Consider the following 26,873-nt stretch of genomic DNA (forward strand, 5'->3'; position numbering starts at 1 on the left):
TCAATTTATTTTGTGATTAAAGGATGGGAAATAAAAATAATATATTTTTCTCATCAATGGCTCACACCTGTTCTCTGAGAAATTCAGCTTCAAGAACTTTATTTTGACACGACTACAATAGAGATAGCCCAAATCACACGTTTCCAAATTGGTCTTTTGTTTATTTGTCTTCTTGGACTATATCTAAACAAGCATGTTTCTCTCCTATACTGCAGTTTTTATGAAATTCTGGGTGTACTTAAGAGGCTGCCTTGGAAAAACATTTAATTGATTCTTAGTTACACATTGTATCAGTTTTTATTATTTCTGAAATCCATAGGCAACTTAAAATTGATAGAGTTTTAGAACCCTCCTCGGTTGTTAGAAGACCTGTCACGTTACCCAAAGTTTTTTCCAGCTTTGAGATATAATTGACATGCAACATTGTGTAAGTTTAAGTACAACAGCATGATGATTTGATATACATATATATTGTGAAAATATTACCACAATAAGATTAGTTAACATTCATCACCTCATATAATTACCATTTTGTGTGTTCATGTAGTAAGAACATTTAAGATCTACTCTTTTAGAGACTTCAAGTATATATAACAGTATTGTTTTGTTTTGTTTTGTTTTTTAAAGATTTTATTTATTCATTTGTCAGAGAGAAAGAGCACAAGCAGGGGGAGCCGCAGGCAGAGGGAGAAGCAGGCTCCCGGCTGAGCAAGGAGCCCAACGAGGGATTTGATCCCAGGGCATTGGGATCATGACCTGAGCCAAAGGCAGATGCTTCACTGACTGAGCCACCCAGGCATCCCAGGTATTGATAACTATAGTCACCGTGCTGTGTGTTAGATCTCCAGAGCTTATTCATCTCATAACAGAGAGTTTTTAACCCTTTCACCGATGTCGTCTTTCTCCCACACCCCCAGCCTCTGGCAACCACCACTCTACTCTTTCTATGAATTTGGTTTTTTAAGATTCCACATATAAGTGAGATTATACAATTCTTGTCTTTTTGGGTACATCTCAATTGTATATGATCAATATCCTGTAATTGCCACCTCTACGTGGCTTGCAGATACATGTAATTTTCCGGATATAAATTATACTTCAACAAAAATTATTTTAAATGAGATAACTATTACTAACTGTCCTCTAAGGACTTATCAGCTCTAAAATTCAGAATTCTTCAGTACTGAATATCACATATTTTGAAACAAAAGCTCCATTGTAAATATGATCGATTATTTTGAACATGTAAACTTTCACATGGTTTGAAATTCAAACCTACAAGAACAGATAACAAAAAGCAAGCAAATGAAATAAAAACAAACAAATTCTGCTTAGTCATGTTCTCCAGTCCTTTAATTCCTTCTTGAAAAAGCCAGAGTAATGACTCCTTGTAACTTTCAGAGACAATTCAAAGTATTTTTTCCTTTTTAACAGAAAGGACTGTATGCTATCTCTTTTTCAGTAAATTAATATACATATATTTTTTCTTTTTATTGCTACTTGAAATAAATTTGGGAAATAGAAAAAAATTGCCCAATATTCATCATCCTAACACACCAAAAATTGTCAACTATATGCATTTTCCTTGTTGGCTTTTTTTACCCCACTCATTTTTTGTTTGTTTGTTTGTTGTGGTTTTTTTGGGTTGGAAATCACAGGGTAGAAGAAATCTAAGGCAAGTACTTTAAGATGTTTCCTTTCTCTTTTATTACAAAACTTTGAGAGCACCAGGGATTCTTGAAGTATTCATAGTTGGTCACTATTCAAAATATTGTTATCCCACATCCATTTGGTGTCAGGCTGTTTGTTAAGAACCGAGAAGAAAACATGGCTACCACTCTCTAGGAGATTACCTTCAGGCAGAACAACTGAAGGTGCAGAGCTTTAAAATAAGATGTGACGAGACTATCTAGGATGACTGATTTGCCTGGCATCCTAGGGGAGGGGGTGTTTGCTAAGAGTTTTCCACATGGGAAAGCACATGCAATGGGAAATAAATATGAAAGACTGGCTGGCTGCGGATTCAGGGAGAATATTTGACTACTGGAGAGTCCTGGGGTTTGATGCCTACAAAGAACTAAGGTTTGCAGGTGCTTCTGGACACATGAGATGATGGCAAGCAAGGAAGATAGAAGTCTAGGGAACGGAGGCTAGTTGGAAGGCAATCAGACATGCGGAGAGGGAAAGAGAGCTGCAGTATCTCAGGGTGTAGATGGCAATGCTGAAATCAGAGTATGAAGAGGACAGCGGCAGAAGCTATGAAACCCTTCCATGGAGCGATGGGACGATGACCCTGGAATTGCTGAGCCAGCAGCAGGGACATATTCAGTGCCAAATTATATAATGGAAAACAAATCAGATATTGCTGGAGAAAAGCCCAAACCTAGAGAAGAGAGGTTTTGTTTTTTTTTTTTTTTTCTTAAGATTTTATTTATTTATTTGACAGACAGAGATCACAAGTAGGCAGAGAGGCAGGCAGAGAGAGAGGGGGAAGCAGGCTCCCTGCTGAGCAGAGAGCCTGATGCAGGGCTGGATCCCAGGACCCTGGGATCACAACCTGAGCCAAAGGCAGAGCTTTAACCCACTGAGCCACCCAGGTGTCCCGAGAGTTTTTAAAAGTAAAGCAGACAAGAGAACCCACTCACCCTACGAGGGTGCTGAGGTCCCTTCCATGCTCCAGGAACTCTGGAGAGTTGGTCATGGTGGATCCCAGCATATAGCCTGTTCGCCTCACAGGATAGTCAGGCAACTGCCCTCTGAGAGCGGTTCCTTCCAAATGTGGCTGCTGGTTTAGTTAGGGCTCTCGATAAACTGATCCACTGGGGACTTACTTATTTTAGGAAAGAAATGGAGCAATCTGCTAGGTAAGTGGGGGTTAGTCTCAGGCTGCCTCCCAGACACTCTTCTGGTGCACACCTAGAAAGCATGTCCACTCTGGTTACTTGGTACCCCATTGTGTTTTGAAAACTTTTAATTAATCAGTCTGATTAGCCTTTATTTGAAGTCAAATGCCAAATAACAACCTTCTGTCTTGTAAGTGGGACCATTTTAACTAAAGCCTTAGATGAAAGTTTCTCCTAGCACTTTGGACTCTTCTGTAAGTTCCTGTAAAACAGGAGGCACGCACTAAGAAGGCTCTCAGCACCCTACATGAAAAGCTAGTAACTTCCATAATGATGTCTACTTATGTGTTTCTCAAAATTATGGCTATCTTCAATTTCTGAAAGGCACCATTTCGCATCTTCCAAGATTTCCTGATCAGTAAGATCCAAGCAAACTGCTTGTATTCTACATCTTACCACATGATGCCTATCTCTGTTGCCTCATTGTATAATGAAGGTAATAATGTTCCCTTGGAACTGGGTGGGTTGTTGTGAGAATTAACTGGCTTAGAATAAGCACGCCATAAATGTTGGCTATATTATTATATTATTTTTATTATTCATCTTCTCATACATGCTGGTTCTTTTGACTGGAACATACTATTTTTCTTTATGGAGTAATGCTTGTTAACTTTCAGAGCTCGGCTCGAGTCAATGTCACTTTTTTTTTTTTTAATGTTATGTTAGTCAGCATACAGTACATCATTATTGTTGGATGTAATGTTCCATGATTCATTGTTTACATGTAATACCCAGTGCTCCATGCAATCCATGCCCTCCTTAATGCCCATCAATGTCACTTTCTTGATGAGGTCTTTCATGGCCATGTGTTGTTCCCTCCAGACTCTCCTGTCCTTTTATATTGCATTCCCAGTGCTCACCCTAACTAATTCAGGATTGATGATGGAGTTTACCATTTAACATCTGCCTAAGTACTCTTCCTCCAAATCCTTTCTCCTGCTTCTCTTCCCCTCTTTAGGACTTTACCTAAATATCTCCCTTTCAGTGAGTCCTCCTTCCCTGCTTTATTTTTCTCCTCAAAGTTGTTTTTACCCATGCCCAATATGTGGTTTACTTACCGACTGCCTTGCTCCCTTTCTTTGGACAGGGACTATATCTGTTTGCTCACTACCCTAGCCTGAGTAGGCTTGCAGCAAGCAGTGGGTATATATTTTTGGAATGAGAGTATTAGTCCCCAGTAGGATGTGGACTTCCATGGCAAGGACAACATTGGCATCACTTGTCATTGTGCCTCCAGCCCATCACCCAGAGACACATAGAAATGGCTTAAAGGGCACATGAGTGAAGAACAAAAAAGATAAGCCCATCCAGATGCCAGGCTATAGGACAACTGATCTTTTTCTGAAAGGACACACAGAGCAGCAACCTGAAGACAAAAGCTAATCTTGAGAAGGAACTCAAATTACTGTTGAGCTCAAAAATATTGATAATTGACTTTGAAGAAACAGATGAATAGTGATGATATCTGCACGAAAAAAAGAGTTTCTCAATTTCATAGTCACTTACAGATAGTTTTCTAGGTCACTAATCTGAACCTGTTTGACACATTTTGGTTCTTCCCTATATCTGTGCATGAAGCCAAAGACCCATTTATGTCCAGCCTTGGAATGGCAGCATCTACATGTCCCACACAATGAAATGACTAAGCAGTCATTCCTCAGGATTGCTTCTAAGAACCCCAATAAAATTTATAGCTCCAGATGCCAAATTGGCTTTTTCAAGCTCCTGGGAGATAATGGGGTAACAGGGTTGTAAGTAAGGATACTGGGCACCAATTTCAATGATGCTCAGCCTCTCTGCTTCACTGAAACATCTGTGTCTGTGGCACCCAATTTCTCCACTGGGTTCCCAGGAACTGGAACTAAAAGTGAAGTTGGATCCTTGGACCATTGGGGATGACTCACCCTTAAAACTAAGGGGCACTTTCTGGAACTGAAGAATCCCATATCAACAGGGAGAGGTTAATCCCTTGCTTTCAGAAAAGTAACTAGACATGACCACTTGGAAAGTGATTTCAACACAAACTGGAAGCCATTGTATTCTGGTTGGGGATGTCCATGCACTCAGCAACCTCAGCATACTCATTCACATGAATTAATTATTATGTAAACTGACATCACTTGGGGCAGATCTCAGGTCCTAAGAATTGTGGTGGCATCCAGAGCAGCAAGGGACAGTTCTGAAGAAGAAACCATTGTCACTTCATCTTGGTGAACAGCGGTCTTACTAGAATTGGTTCTCTTCCACAGTAATTAAAAAGGAAACAAAATAGATTTCATATGAACCTATTCCGAGATTTCTTACCCCTTCTTTCTAGTATCACAGCTTTATATTGGGGAATTATCTCTTCCCCATTGTGTAAGAACATATTGTGATGGTGACTCATGGTGTTCTGACCTCCCTCTGGAGCGGCTCAGTTGAGACATAGCCCATCAGATCTTTAGGCTCTATTAAAGCCAAAGAGTGATCAATCACATGACCTAAATTCCACCAATTAAATTCTCTCCTGAGACCATAAATATTGAGGAGAGGGGCTGGAGAATGGAGAATATAGAAGTCAACACCATCAATTTCAGCAATGGAGCAAGCTGCTGTAGCTACCTTTCTTTGGCCTTCACTTTGATCCCTGGAGCAGCCCCATTTCAGTTTCTTTGACTAAATCCACAGAGGCATAAACAATCCAGTTGGTTTCTATTACTACAACCCCCAAATCCTCAGTAACACAAACATTCTTTTTAGTTCTCTATACGAAAAACGGAAATCAATACCATGGACTTCAGAGAATGGACATATTTTTCTCAGGCTTTTCCCAAAGGAGTAAGAGTGAATTCCTAAAACTTTGTGAAAGGACTCAAAACAAATACATATCCTATGAAGCAAGTTATAAAAATCAGAATATGACATTGCACTGAGAGGCAAAAGGGGGTGGGTCCTATGAAAGAGAGACTCTAGTTAATAATGGTATGGAAATTTTTAAAGAAAATCAGGAATAGTAAGCATCAGAATGGATACTGCTTAAAAATAGACCATTTAGGGGCGCCTGGGTGGCTCAGTGGATTAAGCCTCTGCCTTCTGCTCAGGTCATGGTCTCGGGGTCCTGTGATCGAGCCCCGCATTGGGCTCTCTGCTCAGCAGGGAGCCTTCTTCCCTTCCTCTCTCTCTGCCTACCTCTCTGCCTACTTGTGATCTCTGTCTGTCAAATAAATAAAAAATATTTAAAAAAAAGACCTTTTATAGAAAGAAGCAGTCTTTAATCTCTTTTGATTGTGTACCACATAAAAGAATTAAAACTTTAGCTATCCTCTTGAACATTTTTAACTAGACATCTAATACTTTTCATCAAAAACATAAATGAGTTGTTTTATAAATAAAACATTAAACATTTTATAAGATGAAATAAGAGGAGAAATGATTACAATTGGACATTTCATGACATGGTTTGATTTTAACAGCGGTTTGAACCACCTTATTATAAAATTCATACCATTTCAATTTATCTGAGAATTTTATCAAATACATCTTGAACCTGGAAAAATATCCTAGCTTTACTTCAAAGAATTGGTTCCCTAACCTGCCCTGTTGCTCTGAATTCAGAACATTCCAACCCTGGTTAACCTTCACTTATAATAAAATACACACAACAGGCAAGGAAAGGCAGGAAACCCAAGAGCTAGGTGAACGTATTAATCATTAACAGGTAATCCCCAGCCCGATACTTGGAATTATCCCTTTGCTCACAAGCAGGAGGTATTTACACTGTAGGCATTGGCTCACAATAAGGTGTGGATGCCTTTCTTTTTTTTTTTTTAAATGGGGAGAGGAATAGTGTGGACGTCAGCATATTTTCAGGCAATTTTAAGAAATAATTTGGAACTTATGTAAGTTGATGAAGAGCTTGGGAAATGTGTCAGTGTGATTCCAGCTTGGAGAAGACAAAGTAAAAGATCCAAGGATGACATCAGCAGAAACTGGAAGATAGATAACAAGGTTTTAGGATACAGATAAAAAGATGAGGGATTCTTAACAAATAGAGAAGAATCATTAATTTTTTAAAAAATTGAAGGAAATTCTATGACCAGTAGCCCAAAAGCAAATTACTCATGATGTTCAAGGCAACATCAAATTGAAAGTGATTCACACCTTGGGCATCTTGGTGAAAGTATGGCATTTCAGGGAAAAGCGTGAACCCTATCACACCTACCTACATACACCTGTCCTACAAAAATTAGTTGTCTGACCAGACTTCCTTATTGCATTAGCTAGCAGAAGAGACTTGCAAGAAGTCAATACAGATCAGAAAGTTTTGTGAAATGAAATTTTTCCTGGATAACTTAATATTTTACTGTATTGAGCTCCATAATGATAGGGTGGCATATTAAGAAAGAAATTCTCTGCTATTCTGGGACTCAGGGGATTATCCAAGTACTTTTCCAAAATAATCTCTATTGAACTATTTTGAGAAGAAGAAGGGGGAGGAGGGTGGTCATAGAAAAAAAGTCAGTGGCCAGAACTAGGCTAAGGAAAAAATGAGAGGTGCCCAGGGTGTGACAATGAAGGGATGCTCACTGTCCTGGGCCAATTCTGTGCTTGCTCAAGCCTGAGAAAGACTATCACCTTAAATGTTGCTCCTTGGGCACCTGTCCTGCCTCACCCTAGGGAATTGAATTACATCCAAATTACAGTGACGATTACAATACTTAACAGAATGTAATCCTGGTATGGAAAGGACGGAATGCAACACTAATACATTAACTGCCACAAGTTTAGAGCACAAATTCAGAGAACAGTAATGAAACCAAGGAGACTGAACTTGGGTGGGATGTCTCAGTGGCCAGTTTCCTCAGGCATATACGGCAGGAGTCGACAGATGCTTGTTTTACTCCATGAGTTATTACCTTAAGAAATAAAACATTAAGAAAACAATGAATCTAGGGGCTCAACACAGAAAAATGTAAATCTTCCTACAAAGGCAGACTTAGAGGAAAAGTCTTTGGAGGCTTAAGTCCTCTCCATGCTTAAATAAAGGTAGATGAAAACAAATGAACTAAATTATTTAAAACAAAACTTATGAGATGTAAATCAAGGAAATAGGAAGTAGGATGATGAAAGGTAAAGCGAATAGATTCTAAAATAAAGGGACAACTATCTTTGGGGCACCTGGGTGGCTCAGTTGGTTAAGCACCCCACCCTTGATTTTGGCTCAGGGTCATGAGATCAAGTTCCTTGTTAGGCTTCACACTAGTGGGAAGTCTGCTTGAGATTCTCTCTCCCTCTCCCTCTGCCCCCTCCCCTCTAAATAATAAATAAATAAATAAGTCTTTTTTAAAAAGAGAGACAACTATCTTTAAAATGAATATATAACTAAGTGGTCTAATGAAGAAGCAGAAAGAAAGCACCCACACCTCATGTCAGAGTCCCAAAGAAAGAAGCTCACCCCTCAGAAACAGAAAAAATGAAATATTATTAAAAGGATAATTTGATAAAGCATTGCAATATCTTGCAAATATGTTTTCAATTATGTATAAAATGAATGATCCTCCAACATAACATAAATTGTCTAAACTGATGGAAGAAATACATAGAACCCCTTCACTGGCTCATAATCATGAAGGAAATTGAGAGTTATGCCAAGAGTCTCCTCACAATGGCTTTTAGCCTACATAGTTTTACAGGCAATGCTTTCAGGCCCTCAGATAATAAAAGCAAGAATACAATTTCCATCCTATTTTTTTCAGATTATTGGGCACTAAAGAGTTTCTCATTCTTTTCTTGAAATCAGCATAAGCTTCATATCGAGACATTCAGAGCCAATGTCATGTACCAATAGGGCAGCCATGTCCTAAACAAACTATTAGTGAATCAAATCTGATGGTATTAAAAGAATACTCAAGGTATACTTTGCTCAACATGAAGAAATGTATTCATATAATTCATACTATTTACGTCAAAAGAGAAAAAGCATTTCATATCATTGTTAGACAGATGCCGATAAACTATTTGAGTGAATTATTTGAGTGTGAATTTGAGTGTGAATAGTGATTTAATTCGCCTGACTTAATGTTAGAGAAAGCTCTTTAGGGAAGGGGTTTGGCTAGAGATGCTTCTGATCAACTCACAACTGTACCCATTCTGAGCCCCTGGGAAACGTAAATGGTAACCCTTCTTCAAACCATCAGATGGGGAACAGTAACTACAGAGTCCCTGACCCAGACATGTTGTCTGCCGGGATTCAGTCGTAGCAGCTGCTCTGGATGTGCAGAACCATTGTTTTTACCTCCGAGGCAATGGATGTTTCCAGGGACTTGCATGGGAAGCCTGAGCTCATTCCTTTTGCTGTTTGGCAACTTAGACTGTGATCCAAAAGCTGACAGCATCAATTCTCCAGCTCCCTTCCCTTCTGCTCTGGTGCTGGAGGGTCCCATGGAAGAGGAGGAAGGGGACGGCCAGGAAGAACGTGAAAGTGGCTCCTTCCTGCCTGCTCCATCGGTCAGACCTAAGCCCAAGACACAAGAGAGGCTTTGAGATGAATGAAACATTGAATGTGCTTTAAGTAAATGTTTTAGTTTTTACCCACATAAATGTACCACGTGCCTGGCACCCAAGTCACAGGAGATACCAGCACCCGAAGAGCCTCCATTACAATCCCCAGCCCGTCACTGCAGCCACCCCCACCCGAGGGGAAGTCCTGACTTGATTTTTAAGACGATAAACTAGTTTTGTCCGTTTTGAAAATCTTTACTTAAGTGTTTGAAAGAAGATATTGTTGGTCTTCTTTCACTCATTCTTGCGTCTGTGAGATCCATCCATGTTACGCTCTCCTTACTCGCCTTGCTGTGTGAAGAGACTGTTACCGATTTACTCATTCTTCTCTTGGCAGACAGTCAGATTGTTTCCTGCTGGGCTACTCCGAACGTCGTTGCACATCTTGTTCTGAATGTGCAGGGAGGTTTCTAAGGGACAGGTCTATACTGCAATGTCTACCTCGGGCTTTAGGGGACGGTGCCAAGAGTCTTCCAGAGGCTTCCAGAGGTTCTAATTCACACTCACACGCAGTTGGGCGAGAGTTTCAGTCACTCCACACCCGTGCCAATCTTTATTTCCGTCTTCTCTCACTTTCTCTGTCCATTCTGTTGAAGTGCGTGGTGCCATCCCACGGTGGTTTCCATTTTCATTTCCCTAACGTCTAGTGACGTTGACCAGCGTTTTCATCTTTAGGCCACTTAGAATTTCTCTTTCATGAAGTCTCTGTTCGAGACCTTGGCCCATATTTCTGTGGGGTTGTCTGCCATTTTTAATTCTTTTTTTTATTATTTTATTTTTATTCTTTTTAATTTTTTTTAATTTGCCCATCCATTACCTGACTCTTCTCTTTTTCTCTTCTTTTTGTTTTCTGCAAACTCCCCTTCTTCTCTATGTTGTAAAGTACCCAGAGACAGAGAGAGTTTTCTCATCTTAGCATCATCCTCAGAGCCTGGCTATCTGTTTTCTTTGAAACACCTGCTCAAAAATACCTGTTGATTTGTGTCAGGAGATTCTCTTCATGTGCTAGGTTAGCCCAAATTTCCGACCCTGTGGTTCTGTGGGGCTTTTAAAGATGGCGGGAATTTCTCTTCTAGAACAGTTGCAGCAAAACTGGTGTCAGCTCTGTGTATGAACCAGCTCTCACAGCCTGGAGGATGTGTCTTAAGAGGTAGGAACCCCATTTATTTCCTGTTGGAGACAATGATGACTATTTGAGTCCTGGGAAATTAGAAAGAAGGTCAAACAATCTTTTTCAATCTTCAGAAAGGAACTTCTCTGGTATGCGAGTCATTGTACAGTGTCTTCCATCTTGTTATACCTTAGTATTCTTCTCCTTATAAATCATGATTTCATTTGAAAGCGCCTCTGTTGTCTCCCTTCAATTTTCATGACATGGTCCAAACTATCTCCTTGTACCTTCTGGAAGTGCCCATCTTGCTTCCCCTTGAGCCTTTCAATTCTGTCTTTTCTCTCCCTTGATGTCTAGTTAACCTCATCCGTTTAATCTCTGCCTGGTCATTTCCCAGTCATTGATCCCTGGAACCTAGCTAAGGAGAAGTAGGTATCTGTTTCGCCTGATGGAAATAATCCTGATCTAAATAATTTGAAAATGGTCTGTTTAATTTTAGCATGTGAATTTTAATATAATTGAGCCACATAAATAAACATCCATGTTTCACACATTGTATACAAATAATAAAAAAGTTAATCCCATGGATTACAGCCTTAAATTTCTGTTCCATGCTGAGCTCTATACCGTATGACTACAGATCCCAGCAGGTCTTCTCTGTGTCCATAATCACCCCTATGAAGGGACTTAATCCGTGATTATTTTCACATAGATTTTTTATTCAGCCAGTACTTTCCAAAGAGGAGACTTCAAAGGCAACAGGAATGGACGTTTCCAGTGTGTCCAGCAGCTGTCGACCCTGGCTGCGTGCTAGAAAGCCCGCGTATGTCTGAGGACCTGGGGTCCCCAGGCTGTCCCACAGGCCAGTTCATTCCGAGTCTCGGCGGGCGGCCCCGTCCTCCGTGTGGTTTAGACACTCCCCGGCGGGATCCAGCACGCAGCCAGAGTTGAGAACCACTGAGCCTATGGCCAAGAATATGAAGCATGACGATTCGTAAAAAACATCACTAAAGTTAGTGGTCAGCACTGCATTCTGGTTTGCGGGTCAATATCCTCAGAGGCGGGTGAGGGTCTTCTCTCTGGCCCACTCCTGGATTTCTACTTGTCCAAATGTGATGTAAAAAAACATGCCAAACATGTTGACGGCAGCAGACAGGAAGAAGACATTCCTCCACCCAGACACAGAATCCTAGAGGCGGAAAACACAGAATTATCAGTCTCATGGCTCCTTCCCCCACCAGCTCTAGAAATCCTCCATTTTGTGCATTGCAAAACTGATCTCCAAGTATAGCAGGAGTGATCTGCATAGCCACTTAATACATTAAGTTATCAAAGAAGGTTTTATGAAATTGTTGGAGACAGAACGACTCTAAAACGAACAGTGGGCTCTGGGTTGAGATGAATTTTTTTCTTTTCTTTCTTCTTCTTTTTTTAAAAAGCAATTTTATGTATTTATTTGAGAGAGAGAGAGAGAGAGAGAGAAAGCATAAGAGGGGAGAGGATCAGAGGGAGAAGCAGACTCCCCGCTGAGCAGGGAGCCAGATGTGGGCCTTGATCCTGGGACCCTAGGATCATGATCTGAGCTGAAGGCAGACGCTTAACCAACTGAGCCACCCAGTTGCCTGAGATGGATTTTTCTTTAAACCAAAATAAATTAACCTACACTAATGTCTTTCTAGAAATCTGGATCTCAACATTCACAAAAATATCATATTACTCATTTAAAATTATACCCAAAGTGACATTTTTAAGATCTCATTCCTGTGTTCTTTCTATTTAGTTTTGGTTTTGGTTGTTGACATCAGTGTCAACACCCCTTCGCCGGGCATCTCAATACAATGTGTGTCGTATTTGGGCGGAAGGACCCTCCTCACCAAGCCCTGGTAAGTCAGAGTTCATTTCTGGCATTAGAGTCACAGTGGATTCCTAACAGTTTGGTCAAAAATGAACCTGGAAAGTAGATCACATAGAGATTTGGTAAAAATGAAACAAAACTTTTTCGTAAGTTGGGACGCCTGGGTGGCCCCAGTCGGTTAAGCGTCCAACTCTTGATTAGAGATCAGGTCGTGATCTCAGGGTCGTGAGATTGAGCCTCGCGGCGGGCTCCGTGCTGGGCTTGGAGTTTGGTTAAGATTCTCTCCCTCTCCTCTTCCCCTGCCCTCCCTCCTCTGCCCCTGTTCTCTCGCTCTAAAAAGACAAAACTTTTTTGTAAGTTAACTCTTGTCATCCTGCCATCCCAGCCTGGCTCTGCGTTTTCTTCTGTTCTCGCAGCCCACGCTTCACACTGGGTGAACACGTGCCCACAGCCATGCTCTTGTTACCATGACCTCAGCCCCCCTTTATTTAAACTGGACTCGTGACACTTTTTGCTTCCATTTTGTAATTGTTCTATTTAGAATGAATCTGAACAGACTCTTCATAATCTTTCCCTTCTGCTCCTCTGTCTTTGTCTCTTACCAGCCCTTGACACGTATCATTCACTCTGGTCCTAACCCAGAACAGTTTCATGCTTTTCTTCTTCCAGGAGCTCATCTGTGCTGTTTTCTCTACCTGAACCACTCATTTTCATCCATTTAGCACCCGTTCATTTTTGGAAGTCCAACCTATATTTTCTTTCCCTGGGCAACCTGACCTAACAGACTGCCATTTTGAGTCCCCTGTGAAGAGAGGGACCGCGATGACACCCGCGCTTGCTGTCTCTGTCAGACCACACCGTCCTGGAGAGCAGGGGCCCCTCTGTGAGTCTCCGGGGCCTCAAACAACACCTGCCACTTGCAGATGATCAAGAAACTGGCCAACCTGACTGATGAGGAATCCGGTGGCAGTGGAGGAGATAATTCCCGCGATGAGCCCAAATCCCCTTGAGATTCCCATGAGGAAGCTTGCATACCTGTGGGCCAAAGATTTTACAAATCATTATATGTAGAAAGCTGTCTGGGGCTTCTTAGAAGTTCAACTTTAATGTAAGTCAATTCCAAAGCAAAGTCAATTTGCCTAATGATGTTTCCTTTACCTAAAGACTTTCAGGGTAATGTCTGTTTGCAAACCCTGAAATCACCTCTCTGTCACATCAGCAACCAGGGGCCATTTCAGTCTTCAGGATCCCAGGATCTACCCGCCACCCCCTCCTGAGGCTGCTCAGCAAGGCAAGCGGTGAATGCAGTGCCCAGGACAGCACTCTGGACAAACTGGCTGGGTCCGAAGCCTGGCTCTGCCTTTGTGTGACCTCAGGCTTGTCCCTTCACCTTGGAGTGACTCAGTCTTCTCCTCTTTAGAGCGAGGATGACAATCAGGCCTACCTCATGCAGTTGTGGGGAGTAGACGTGTTGATATTTGTCTATCAAACAGGGCTTGGCTCATGGCAAGAGCATACATATCACACACATGATGTTACCAACACTCTGGAAGCTTTTCCGAAACACATGTATCGGCCCTTTCCCAGAGCACACACTTCCATCTCTGGTGGGGAGGCTTGGAAAGCTTTTCATCTAAATGATTACTGGCCAAGATTGGGAACTATTGTTCTGAAACTGCCCTGATAGGTCATGGCCAGGTCTTGACGTTTCGAATTATTTATCATTATTGTGCTATCATTTTGTGCATGCCCTAGCATGAGGGAGTTGCAAGAAGAGGCCTAACACCTCCAGAAGGCCCTGGCTGGGGGGTAGGGATGGGTAGAGGTCTTACCTAGGGGCGACATCTAAGGTGTTGATGATGAACCCTGAATCACACAGGTTGCTGGTCCCAGGAATGAGTATCAGCAAAATAATGGTTGTCACATAACTGGAAGCCACAAAGGGCAAAGCCACGGCACATAGCGATGGAAGGAGGAGCCCTGGGCAATAAGATGCACCATCAGGACCTCTCTCAGACCATGTGTGGGGAAAAGGGGTTTGTTAACCAAGCCCGTGCACTTATCCTTACCTAGGGATGAAAAGAGTTTTCGCACAGTGATTAATCTGAGAAGGTTCCTGGACAGAAGGAAATCTGCCAACTGGCCTCCTAGAATCGTACAACTTGAAGCAGCAATGAAAGGCAGGGAGGACAGAACCCCACTCTGAAGGAAGGAAATACGTACAATGAGTGTGGACATGTAGACGGCCCCAGTGTTTATCAGCTCCCAGGCAATGGTTAACCCGCACTCTGGACTTCCTGAGTTGTTTTTCAGAAGTCAGCAGCCTTTTCCACAGAAGAGGACTGCCTCAGGGAAGAGGGCTGGTTGCATGGCAGTACACTGGGCTCCAGAGAGAGTGATAGTAAGCTCTAAGGGACACTGAAGAGTCTGCTGGTGTGGAGAAGTCACTCGGTGGTGCAGTGCAGTGCAGCTGCTCTGTCACTCAGTGGTTGTGCGATCCAAGGCACATCTGCTGACCCCTACATGTCCCCAGGTCCATGCCTGGGCAATAGGAATCATTACACACCTCCCTCAAGGTCATTGTGAAGGTCAAATGAATGGTTCTGTGCAAGGCCAGAGTGCAGTAGGCAGCATGGAACTCTTGCTCCTTATCGCCATTATTGTTTTCGTAGAAGTACTGGAAGGATACTTACGTCTCTGATGTTCACGTGGAGCACAGAGCTGATGTAGGTTGGCAGGTATGTTATGATGATGGTGCATAACCAGAAATGGCTGAAAAACCCCGTGAAAATGGCCCAAAGTGGTAGGCATCTGACCATAGCCTTTATGGGGACAGATCGTCTGGGAGAACTGGACTGAAAGGAAAGATCTAATCAACATGGTGTTGGAACAGGTGTGAGGAGGCCTCTCCCAGGAGCCCCACACCATGCCCTAGAGGCCTCCACATGGTCCACAGGTAGAAGGGATGCACTGTACCTGTTGAGCCAGTGAGGCAACGATGTAGTCCTTTTCCCGGACACTTATGCATGGGTGGTGCATGGGGTCATCATAAATGACAGTGAACCACAGGAGACAGCAGACACAGCCAATGCTACCTGGGAAGCCGGGACCCTGTTAATTTTCGGGTAGATCTGTGTGCTGGGGAAGGGAGGTTCCTCCGACGTGGCCCACATCCCCTTCAAAGCACACCTATCGATTCACGGTTATTCCACCAGGAGCTAAACATGTCCACTTCTTTATTTCAATTCTTTTACAAATCTCCATTTTTTAAAAAAAGATTTATTTATTTATTTGAGTGAGAGAGAGAAAGAGAGAGAGAGACAGCAGGAGCGAGAGAGGCAGAGGGAGAGGGAGATAGAATCTCAAGTTGACTCCCCGCTGAGCACAGAGCCCAGTGCGGGGCTTGATCCCGGGACCCTGAGATCATGACCTGAGCCAAATCCAAGAATTGGAAACTTAACTGACTGCAACACCCAGGTGCCCCTACAAATCTCCTTTTAAAAGCTTTCCAGAGACCACCTCGCAAATACGGAGTGCCATTTGGCAATGTCAGAGCCGTCTGGAGAGAACCTGAGCACGAACGTACCATTGTATAGCTGGTTAATTACTCTTAGGACTCCAGTGGTTATAGTGTTAAGTCATTAGCAGCTATTTCTTATTACCCACATTATTGTCTTATTTTGGAAGATCTGGGTAGTCAGGATTGGGGAACATAGTAGTCATACATACATGAAATTATCTGCCAGAAAATCAGTGTGGCAAGGCAAAATTTTCGGCACATTTGCAAAAGATAGTGTTCTTTATATTCAAACAATATGCTCACTATGGATTTCCAGAAGAAATATTTCTTGACAGTACCTGATTAACATGTGTGAACCCAAATGACCCGGGATTAACATCATTAAGGAGAGAGCCATACAAGCCAGAACCATATTGAATGACATCATTTGGTTATAACAACAGAACAGAAATGTGTCTCATTGCTAAGATCTGTCATTTGAAGATGGTTAAAGATTGCATCTGATGGGATAAGCCCTGGAAGTTTTCCTAGGGAAAGGTGCTTTTTTTTTTTTTTAAATCAGATTCCACAACCAGCATGGAGCCCATTGTGGGGCTCAAACTCACGACTATGAGGTTAAGATCTGAGCCAAGAACAAGAGTCAGACAATTAACTGACTGAACCACCCAGGACCCCAGGAAGATTAGCCTGGTAGAACACAGATTAAGGGAATCTTGGTGGAAATAATAATTACAATAAAATATGAAGACACATTTAAAGTGTGTTCCACCAACTTTTGGTGATACTGATATTTTAACCACAAGGCAACTAGACCTGGCACTTCAGACATGGTGGTGGAGAGTCTACAGAAGACGCCTGGGGTGGGAGGGGGAGGGGCACTCCCAGTTCCTCAGAAGTCAGCACAGGGAGTCATTCCCTAGACTGGAGTAAGGGAGCCACCAATCTTCAGCATTCTCCTTTCTCTGGGCATAGGTGACAGGTAACGTGGGCATCCAACCAAAAATGGCTGGCCAACAGAGGGCTCGGGAGCGAGGGGAAAATCACTCACCAAAGATGTAGAAGATGAAAGGCCAGCCCAAGGCCTGGGAGATTAGTCCCCCAACGCAGAGGATGATAAAGGACCCAAATGCTGCCCCTGAAGAGAAGAGGGACAAAAAGGCACATACGAATATAGCAGAGGGCTGAGACTGAGTGGCCTCCCAGACATTGTCCCGACAGAGAGTTACTGAGTGAGGAGAGTTTCTCTTCCTGCTTCCAGATCTCCCCCAATAATGATGTCATGTGAAGTACTTGGAATTGCTACATAATAATGGTATGCCTCCTGACACTCCAAGAGCTCCTTAACCCCAAGGAGCCCAGTTCAAATCCCTTAGTTTGTCATAGAAACTCCCCTCAGTCATAGCCCACCAGTATTTCCTTAGAATCAGAGTTGCGTTCTGGCAGGGCACAATATGAGATTGAGGACAGGAAGGAAAAGTCTTACATGGATGAATAAGATATTGTCTCTGACCTCAAGGAGCCTTCAGTCCACTTGGGGAGAAAAAAGCATGAGCCAAATTCACTATTATAAATATAATCTAGTGTAGACCTTGGAGTTTGAACATACTTTACAGAGACCTAGAAGAAGAAACGCATTTTACACGGTGACATAATACACACACAAATGCATACACATACAGAAACCTCAGACAAAAGTTTCACGAATCGATACTTAGACTCACCATGTGCAATGCACTCCAACATGTTCTACTCTATTGTATTCAGTTTTGTTTTTAAATACTTTTTTCTTTTTTTTTTTTGGACCCACTACGCTAATTTTATGGCCCCCGAATGGGTTCCCATCTGTACTTTGGGGAGGGAAAGGATGTGGAATAGAACTACAATAATCAACCCTAGTGTCCTGTGGATGTGCACATGGGGAAGGTGTTAAAGCTGATGATGAGACTTACAAATTGTTTACATGAGCTAAGCAGTGGAATGGATGGGTTTTGGGTAAAAGAAGCCAGGAATAGAGGACCTTCCAGGAAAATGTGCCAGGAGAGTAGAGCCAGAGAGAAGTTAAGTGCCGATTGTAGGTGACAAGAGCCTTGCTACAGAGAGATGCCAAGTGGAAAAGCAGGCTGGGACCATATGTCAGCTGATCTTTGTATCCACGCCATAAGGAGATGGGTTTCTATCCGCAGGCATGGAGGAATGCAACTCGAAGTCTGAGCACGTGAGCAAACATGTCTTATTTGTGCTTAAGGGAGGTAACTTGGCTTTGATGGAAAGAGAAGTCTGCAGGGGACAGAGCTGGAGGAGAGAGAAGAGTAGCTGAGAGTGACGGGGTTTAGGAATCTGGGTGAGGTTTGGTGGGCTGAGGTTCTGGAGCCGATGGCCAAGAAAGAATTCTTGAGCTGTCTTTGGTGCAAAATGGTGGTTTTATTGAAGCGTGGGGACAGGACCCGTGGGCAGAAAGAGCTTCTGCCCCAGGGTTGTGGGGGTGGTGACTATAGACTATGGGGAGGTTTTCCAAAAGAACTTTCATACACTTAAGAGGACCTGCAAGATATGGGAGGCCTTGCCATTGTCAAGTTAAGGTAGTTTTTCCCCTCTATTAAGGCCTTAACTTTAAGATATTTGGGGGCTTCCTGGAAGAGTATCACACATATCCCACCCAGGAGTGGGAGTGGGGAACTGCAGGGTGTCAGCCTGCACTTTGTCCTCAGCTGGACTTCTGCTTCCTCATTGAGAGCATTTATGGATAGAGAAGACAGGAGAATTGCAAAGGAAGGAGCCAGAATGCAGGAGGGTTGCTTTAGAGTAAAAATTTGTAGGATGCAGCCATACATTGGAGCTGGGAATGAGAAGCTTGAGGGAACCTCACTTCCGCAAGCATACACTTTCAGTGCTACCAGTTGGGGGAAATGGCAGTGAAGAAGTCATTGAGTCCTTGGTGTGATCTGATCACACAGCCTGGAGAGGCAGACAGTAGGGCGAGTGAGATCACAAAGCTGTCATCCATATACACATCCTTACCTGAGCCTGCAATGCTGGTGAGCTTGCTCCGTTCAAGTGGGGGAGCCCACTTGGCCCAAATTGTAAACTGACCTGTCCATGCCATTCCCTGAAAGGAAAATCATTAAGACCTGTGATCTTGAGTAGACATCTGGCACCTGTGTCCCACTCAGAATGAGAAAGTAGCTGGATACCTGGGCCATGCCCTGGATTGTCCGAATCACGATAACCAAAATCACTCCGAAGTCAGCAGCCAATGGCGTAAAGAGGGTGAGAAGGGAGGAGATCAGCAAACCAGCACCGAGCATCTGTTTTGCTCCGAATATCCCTGCTAAATATCCACTTGGGATCAGAGTCACTATTATCCCATAGCTGATGGAGCTAAAGATGATACCCTGAGTCTCTGGGCTCCATTCATACACAGAGGCCTGGTGGGGGGTAGGGAGGAAGAAAGAAAATTATTTGCTAAGAAATTCTGTTATGAAAATCTACTTTAAAACCTGTGCTGCTTGGGGTTGGTGGTATTCTAGTATAAAAATCCACTTTTCTGTATTTTTTTGTTTTTTGTTTTTGCTTTTTAAATTTATTTTCTTAAATTTTTAAAATTTAAATTCAATTTAACTAACAAATTGTGTGTTATTAATTTCAGAGATAATTTAGTGATTCATCAGTTGTATTTTTCACCTAATACATATCTCACCTCTTCCAAACAAACAACCAATTATATCCCTAATCTGCTCCTTTCAGAGGGGAGTAAAAACAAAAAGTGAAGAAGGAAAGAGATAAAGAAATGAAGGCACAGTAGGAAGCTATTAAAGGAAATAAAGTCATTGAAAGATATTTCATCTGAGAAAGAGCTTCCTTTAACTATTTGCTTCTGAGAAAAGTTGGGTGACATGTTGACTCTCATTTCCAAAATTAAAAAAACACAACTTTACTGAACTTCATCAAAATCAGTCCTTAAAATCAAGTTTAGGAATTATGGTATGCCTTGGCAGAGATGATTTCCTAAAACACGTATTGCATATTAGTAAGATCACATTCTTCTCATGATGTAAGCCAATAAATAATTTTTGGTAGCCTACTAGATATGTGACATCATGCTATAAATTGCAGTAAAGAAGCAAAAATATATAGATAGATAATATGAACTATTTTTGTTCATTTATAATAACTACAAATAATTCAAGATATAGGATTCTGGTCAGAATTCAAATTTGAGGGGCGCCTGGGTGACTCCATCTTTGGGCATCTGCCTTTGGGTCATGATCCCAGGGTCCTGGGATCGAGCCCCACATCGGGCTCCCTGCTCCATGGGAAGCCTGCTTCTCTCTCTCCCACTTCCCCTGCTTGTATTCCCTCTCTCACTGTCTCTCTCTCTGTCAAATAAATAAATAAAATCTTAAAAAAAAAAAGAATTCAAATTTGAGGATAAACCAGTAAAATAGGGACTCTGAGAAGAGGGAAGAACAATTTGCAATGATCCCAGGGAGGAAGCAATACTTGAACCATCCTTTGAAGAATGACGATGATTTGTACAAAGAGAAGTAAGAAAATTCATTTTTATTGAAGAGGAAAAGTGAATTTGTAGCATTTGAAATGATACTAAGTGATGAGAAAATAACCAGGACTCTGAATTGCCCAGAGGCTGGGCCACTGATAGATCTGAGGGTGTTGAGAAGTGGGGCCAGATTTTGGAGGAGCACAGCACATCAAGAGCGAAGTTTGGCAACTTGAAGTTATCCCGGAATCTTGAACACAAGAATGTGAATGTGTAGGATGAATGATGGAGAAAAGACTGGAGACAGAGAGGTCATTACAAATAAGCTGGGCCCAAGGTAATAAAATCATGAAATGCAAAGGTGACATTAGGAATGTATAGTAAATAATAGTTTAAAGAAAAAAATTAAAAATAGGGTGTAATCATGATTCTCATACAATATTGTGATAAAGATTTTATTTAACTCATGGATTATTGGAGGAATTAGTAAGATGTTACAACTGATCCAAAGAGAATTCAAAGACTCTTAAGCAGGAAGTAATGCTGAATTAGATTTTCAACATATAGCAAATTGGCTTATTCAGCTGCGGGGCAAGTCAGGAGAGTATCAGTTGATTTTCCACAGGACAGAATTCTTTTGCAGAGCCGTGGGCAAAAATTCCTTGCATGACTAATTGTTATATAGAACTTACAGAGTTGCAGAATGGCCCTGAGACAATGAAAGGTGCAGAGATCTACATAGAATCCAGCAGAAGGGTGTGCTCTGTGCCAGGATTTTCACGGAAGACACCTAGTATTCTGCTCCTTTGCAGAAATTTTCACAATTTCTTTCTATAGTCCCCCTACCTTGTAATCATAACAATCTCAGTGAAGGATTATTTTTATCACAGAAGTAAGCAGTATCTCAAAAACAAAATTATAGGCTTTTTGCAGTAGTTCATTGAAAATTCATACTTCTATACTTTACAGAATCAAGATCCTTCCTTTCAAACTGGGTTTTCCCTCTCAACAAAGAGCATCGTTCTCCATGATACTTACTCCTGTATTAAATTCCTTCATGGATCTGCTGGGGTTGTTGAGGGTGTCCACAAGAGGTCCTTCTGTGGAGGCATTGGGCAGACCATGCTGTTGAGTGCTGTTCACCATGGCAATGATTGCAATGCTCAGACTCACACGCTGGGTTATCATGGTGAAGTTTGAGAAGTGCATGATGAGAGCCAGTCCATAGCGTAACGAGCAGAACTCTGGACCTAGAGGACAATATGGAAGTACGCAGTGAGCATCCTGACTGAAGCCACCAGCTTTCCACTTGTCCCATGGCTAAAGCTGAAAAAGACATCAGAGACCTCACTCAGCCCCACTGCCTTTTTTTCACCGAAATAACCATGACTACATACAACGTTACTTTGTCATATATAGCTTGGAAGTTTATACTTAGAGAATTGCCATTGAAGGAAGCTAACCAAACCTCAGGGATTCTCTTCTAAATATTTAAGATAGAACGTAAATGAGCATCTCCACTGATTCCTTCAGGCGATGTTCACTTGGAAACATTTTTTTGTGCGCCACTAGACTCTGACTGCATATGTGTTCAGCTTTTAAAAAAACTAATGCAGAGAACCATTTTTACTGAGTTTGTAGATGACAGTGCTGGATGGGTATTCAGTATATTACAATACAGCATATTTTCCTTAAAGATTTACTTATTTGAGAGAATGAGAGAGGGGAGGGCAAAAGGCAGAGGGAGAGAGAGAGAATCCTCAAGTAGATTCCCTGCTGAGTGTGGAGCCTGACACGGGGCTCGATCTCAGGACCCTGAGATCATGACCTGAGCTGACATCAAGAGTCAGCTGCCTAACCGATTGAGCCACCACAGTGTCTCCAAGAACACATTTTTTTTTAAAAAGTCCTCCCAAGGTGGAACAATGGACCAATATTGCAAAGGTTTCCAAGTGAAGGATGGATTCGATCTTTTCTGTGAACTTGGAGAACTAGAACTACAGAGAAACGAAGAGAGGACCTGTGAGTAAACAGATAAAAATATAATGAAAGAGATAATTTGTAATGGCCAAATAGGCCCACTGATAGAATTATTTTCCTGCAAAAGAATTCTTTCCATGCTACTGGAGCATTCCAAATAGCCTGGAAAATAGCCAGCTGCTTGGCAATATACTATAGCAAGAATTTATACACAGGTTATTTTAAAATGACTTTTTCAAGACTTATTCCATTCTTTATGTCCCAATATTAATTGGTCATTTGGCTTGATTTCTGATAAATAACTCAGTGGGGCTCCCTAAACAAAAAAGCAACAGGTAACAGGATGAGGGGCTGGAGCTTGTCCAAACTTCTACTCAGTCTTTGAGTCTTTCTCATGGGTGACATGATGAAAAAAGAATTAGGAGGAGAAAGCAAGGAAAAGAACAACCCTGGAGATGAGTACCCACTCTTTCATAAAGTAGCCTGCAAACAAGAGGTTACCTTTCCTGCTGGAAGTCTTCTTGTCCATTTGGATCCTTTGGGAAGTGGTGGTGCAGTCTGTGGACTTCCCTTTGCCCTGAATCTCTTTCACCACGACTGTGTTTTATCTATAGGATGAATAACAGTCCAAAACACAACACACAAATTACCTTTCATGTGAGTGTGGCCTTCTTTCAGCATCAAAGTTGTGATCCAACACAGCTACGTGAATGACATTTTGCCATACACACTATTAGGCTAACGGAGGACTCGGTTTTTATAAGAAAATCGGGCTACATGACTTAGAACTAGTCGTTTAAATTCTGCAACTGTCCATTCCCTTGTCTGTTTAGTAAGAATCAGCCTTTCTGAGTGGTGCCATAAAAAATTAAATGAGAAAGTTGCAAAGCACAGAGAACTCTGCAAAGGTGAGGAGTATTGTGGCTTGAGGTGGATCAGAGGACAGGAAAGTTAAATAAACTCAGGAGCTGAGAAAATTCCAGAACATCCTTTCTTTCCTTCCAACCATGTTTCTCTCCCTTCTGGACAATGAGAACAATGCTGCACTGGATTTTCTCTGAACAGGAAGGATGACATTGCACAACACGTACGTGTATTACATTTGAGGCTCTGAAATGTTTATTGTTGTTTTTGCTACAGGCAATTTGTTTGCCCAGACCTAAATAAATGCCCCATGGCTAAACGAGACATGGTCAGCATGTTGGAACCAGGAAACATGTTGGCTTTTGTCCTGCTCTGGCAGGCTTTCGAGTCTTACTAACATCTGGATGATCTCAGGAGCCCGGTTCGGTGCTTCTCACTCGGGATCTTAGCTGAAGCACAATGGAACAGACAGCTCGTTTACCTGGAGTTTGGACCGCTTTCTAGCTGATTTCCCTTGTTGGGAAAGTTCTCAAGACTTGACTAATGGAACTTCTTCGCTGTCCATGCAACTCCTAGTATCCATACTCCACTGAAAGCTTTCCCACCAACCTCATCAGTCAATCTAAACTCTAGAGCAGAAAGATGCTCAGAGATCCTCGGGCCCAACTGTTCATTTTACTGGTGAGAAAATTGATGTACTGGGAGTCTGAGAGCTTGACACCCGGTCTCACGTTTTACTGAACCAGCACCAGCATTCCTGATGGCCAGACTGTTGCTTATTCTGTTAACACTACTTCCCCTTTGGGTTCCTATTTTAAGCTCAGCTTTGAACACAATAGGGTAGCTTCCTTTTGAGGTATTCTACAGGGGAATTTATATGCCTTTAAGTGGTTTTAATCATTTACTCCAGAAGGCAATTTGATGAGGAAAATACTTTCAAGAGGAGCTTGTAATATTTAAGAGAATAAAGATGACTAGTTTTTCTTGCTTTTTTGGTTATTGGAATGATCTCACAAACCTGTCATTTTGGCTGTCCTTCCCCTTCCACCTGCTGCCATTCCTACCTTCGTTTTCACAATTTCACATAATATGAATTTTGCCTCAATAGCGGATCTCATTTGTTAATTTCCTATTTCCATCGCATGAAACAAAGAGAAATTGGGCAGACATTCCAAACTACTCTAAACTAGGGTCCTTTGGTGATATAATAATGAAAACTATTTTCCCAAAATAATCACAGAAGCATATGAAAATGATGGGGTCTGAGTGTTATCATGACTGATACACACTCAGAGATAGTGGGAGTCTCAGTCCAGTTGTAAATACTATTAAGGACCCTCCCATTCAGGGGTGACACTTCTAAAAACTAGCGAGTCCTAGCACCAAAGCTATAAGTAAATATAGAAAAATCGAACAGACAGTAAATGAAAATTCGACCTTTTAAAAACAAGTATAGAGTTGTAGTTGATATAAAATTAATAATGTAGACAGTATGGTTTATGCAGAAGCAAAAGAATAGTTTTTTTTTTTTTCTTATTTGTCTCAGTCTGGAACCCACTATTTTGTTATACTGGTCTTTTTATTGCTCTTAGATTTCCCCTAATCCCCGGCCTGTCTTGCATCATCTCTGTTAGTCGAGTCTCCCAGTTTACTCAGAGTAAATGTCACATGTCTTGAAGAGTATGAACCCTCAGTTCAAAGGGTATTCGGGGACCAAGTTCTTCTGTCCCATTTACAATCTGAGTAAACCAGTGCAGGTTTCATAAACTACCAGAGCGTTAATTGAACAGGAAACAGAAAAGAACAGGACAAAAACCAAAGATTAAAAACAAAAAACAAGATATATGGGGACGATATTACTTCATGGGACAGTTGGGAGTAAGGGAAAAAGAGAAGATATTGAGACACACCTTCTAAACGTGAAGTACACGTTGTGATCTATTCCTGATATTAACAACAGCCATCATCATCAGCACTCACCAGATGGCTCGGGCCCTTGCAGGTTAATGAGTACAGATTTAGAGCAAATAAAATACATTTCTGTGGAAGCACTTTTGATTGATTGTTCAATCGGTTTCAAACATTTCCTTTGAAAAGCAGGTTCTTCTGAACTAGAATCCACAAGATGGGGGAAGAAGGGACGCATCTTGCTACGAACATCAGAGAATGTGGGAAGAAGCAATGTCTCCCAGGTTAGTAGAGCTGAGGCCCCTTTTTATCACCTGCCTACCTTTCTGAAAGATGGGTAGTGCTGAGATAAAACTTGTTACTCCAGCAGGTCATTTATGTCATGCTGTCAATTCACTTATGAATTTAGTCGTGGAAAAAAAAAGGAATCAAAGAAAAAAAAATTGTATCAGGGACCGATAGTGGGTGATCCTAGAAAGCAGGGTAAGGCCCAGATCAAGTGCACCTTGGGGGACTCACAGCTGGGCTCACCAGGAGATCTGCACGGTGTCTGTGCCCCTTTCCTCCAAGTGACAAACTCAAGCTTGTCTTCCAGGCACATACAAGCCCAACTGGGCTTTGGATGAGGGACCTTCTCTGGCAAATTGGGAAAAGGCGCCTTCACTGACTTTCCACCTAGGCCTTCCTGTGAGAGCAGCATAATCCTAATCTCTCTGGGCCCTTCTCCTGAGCTGGCCGGTGAGGACACCTAACCCGGTGAGCCCTACAAGCATATAAGTTTTCTTGCTTTTACTCTTATTTATGACTTCATATGCTCCTTTTCTTGAGAGACAGTTTCGAATATACATAGAAATCTGAAAAGACTCATTTGCCACAGTCCCCGAGCCCACAGCTGGTTAGTTCTGACCCAGTGTTTTATCCCACAGTGAAACCCATCCAACTCATCCAGGTGTCACAGCTAATAGGGAATCCTCAGAGAAGGGATCATTGCCCCGTGTCCACTGGCACTGGTGGCCTCTCAAGCCTTGTTCGAATGAGTCCATTGAATCGATTGCATGTGTTAGAAAAGTCCCTTCTTCATCTGGAAACAGAAACCATTCCCTGGTGGGATCCATAGGCTGCTCTTAACGTTTTCCTCCGACTTCCCCTCAAACTGTTCCCTCCCTTTAATGGATCTCTGCTTGATTAGTAATTATCCTCCGACCCAAAAAGAAGAAAAGTACTTACCTTCACCATTAAACCAGTATTTTAAGCCCTAGACTATAAGGCTCCCTGAAGAAGTTTCTATCCTTTCCTCCCTTTCCGATTATTCCACAGAGTTTCACAAGGATAAATACTGAGCCACATGGCAGTGCGACAGCATCAGGTCTGGCCCTACATCCTCAGAGCAGGGCGCCTGGGTTTGACTCTGCTGCTTAATTTTTAACTTCATTTTCAAGTTGTCACCGATAAAATGAGTATCTCAAAAAGTGACATCATGTTTTTCTGCTTTGAACTGTGCATACAACCAAAAAAGTCAACAAGCATTTTTCCTGAAAGGAAGGTGGCATATTGTGGATGAAAGACCAAGGCTCCCAGAGTTAGAGGGATGAGGTGAACCCCATCTTCACTTCTAGCATTTTCTGCGGCCTTAGACAAGTCGCTCATCCTCTGTGAATTTCATTAGTGAAGCAAGGGTTATAACACCCAACTCA

At 42.1% G+C, this 26,873-nt stretch overlaps 2 protein-coding genes across 5 annotated transcripts in view; one reads left to right on the forward strand and one right to left on the reverse strand.

Moving 5' to 3' along the window:
* The window catches only part of LOC116870028 (histone H2B type 1-A), a 384,027-nt gene that overhangs the window by 137,436 nt on the left and 219,718 nt on the right, over nt 1-26,873 (forward strand). The window lies entirely within an intron of this gene.
* SLC17A2 (solute carrier family 17 member 2) lies at nt 11,418-26,578 on the reverse strand. 2 transcript variants are annotated; one of them, XM_032861680.1, is made up of 12 exons: nt 26,407-26,578; nt 22,909-23,015; nt 21,466-21,677; nt 19,121-19,354; nt 18,948-19,035; nt 16,978-17,064; nt 15,386-15,504; nt 15,103-15,264; nt 14,479-14,611; nt 14,242-14,389; nt 13,354-13,444; nt 11,418-11,743 (listed from the first exon to the last, which is right to left on the reverse strand). In XM_032861680.1, exons 2-12 carry the CDS (start codon nt 22,934-22,936, stop codon nt 11,609-11,611), a joined length of 1,437 nt encoding a protein of 478 aa, XP_032717571.1. In that variant the 5' UTR covers nt 22,937-23,015; nt 26,407-26,578; the 3' UTR covers nt 11,418-11,608. The 2 variants fall into 2 exon arrangements, with proteins under 2 accessions (XP_032717571.1, XP_032717572.1); XM_032861681.1 differs by lacking the exon at nt 11,418-11,743 and having other exon boundaries at nt 13,358-13,444; nt 15,103-15,259.

The sequence above is a fragment of the Lontra canadensis genome, unplaced genomic scaffold (assembly GCF_010015895.1).
Source record: "Lontra canadensis isolate GAN:19392208 unplaced genomic scaffold, GSC_riverotter_1.0 scaffold21, whole genome shotgun sequence".
Taxonomy (NCBI): Eukaryota; Metazoa; Chordata; class Mammalia; order Carnivora; family Mustelidae; genus Lontra; species Lontra canadensis.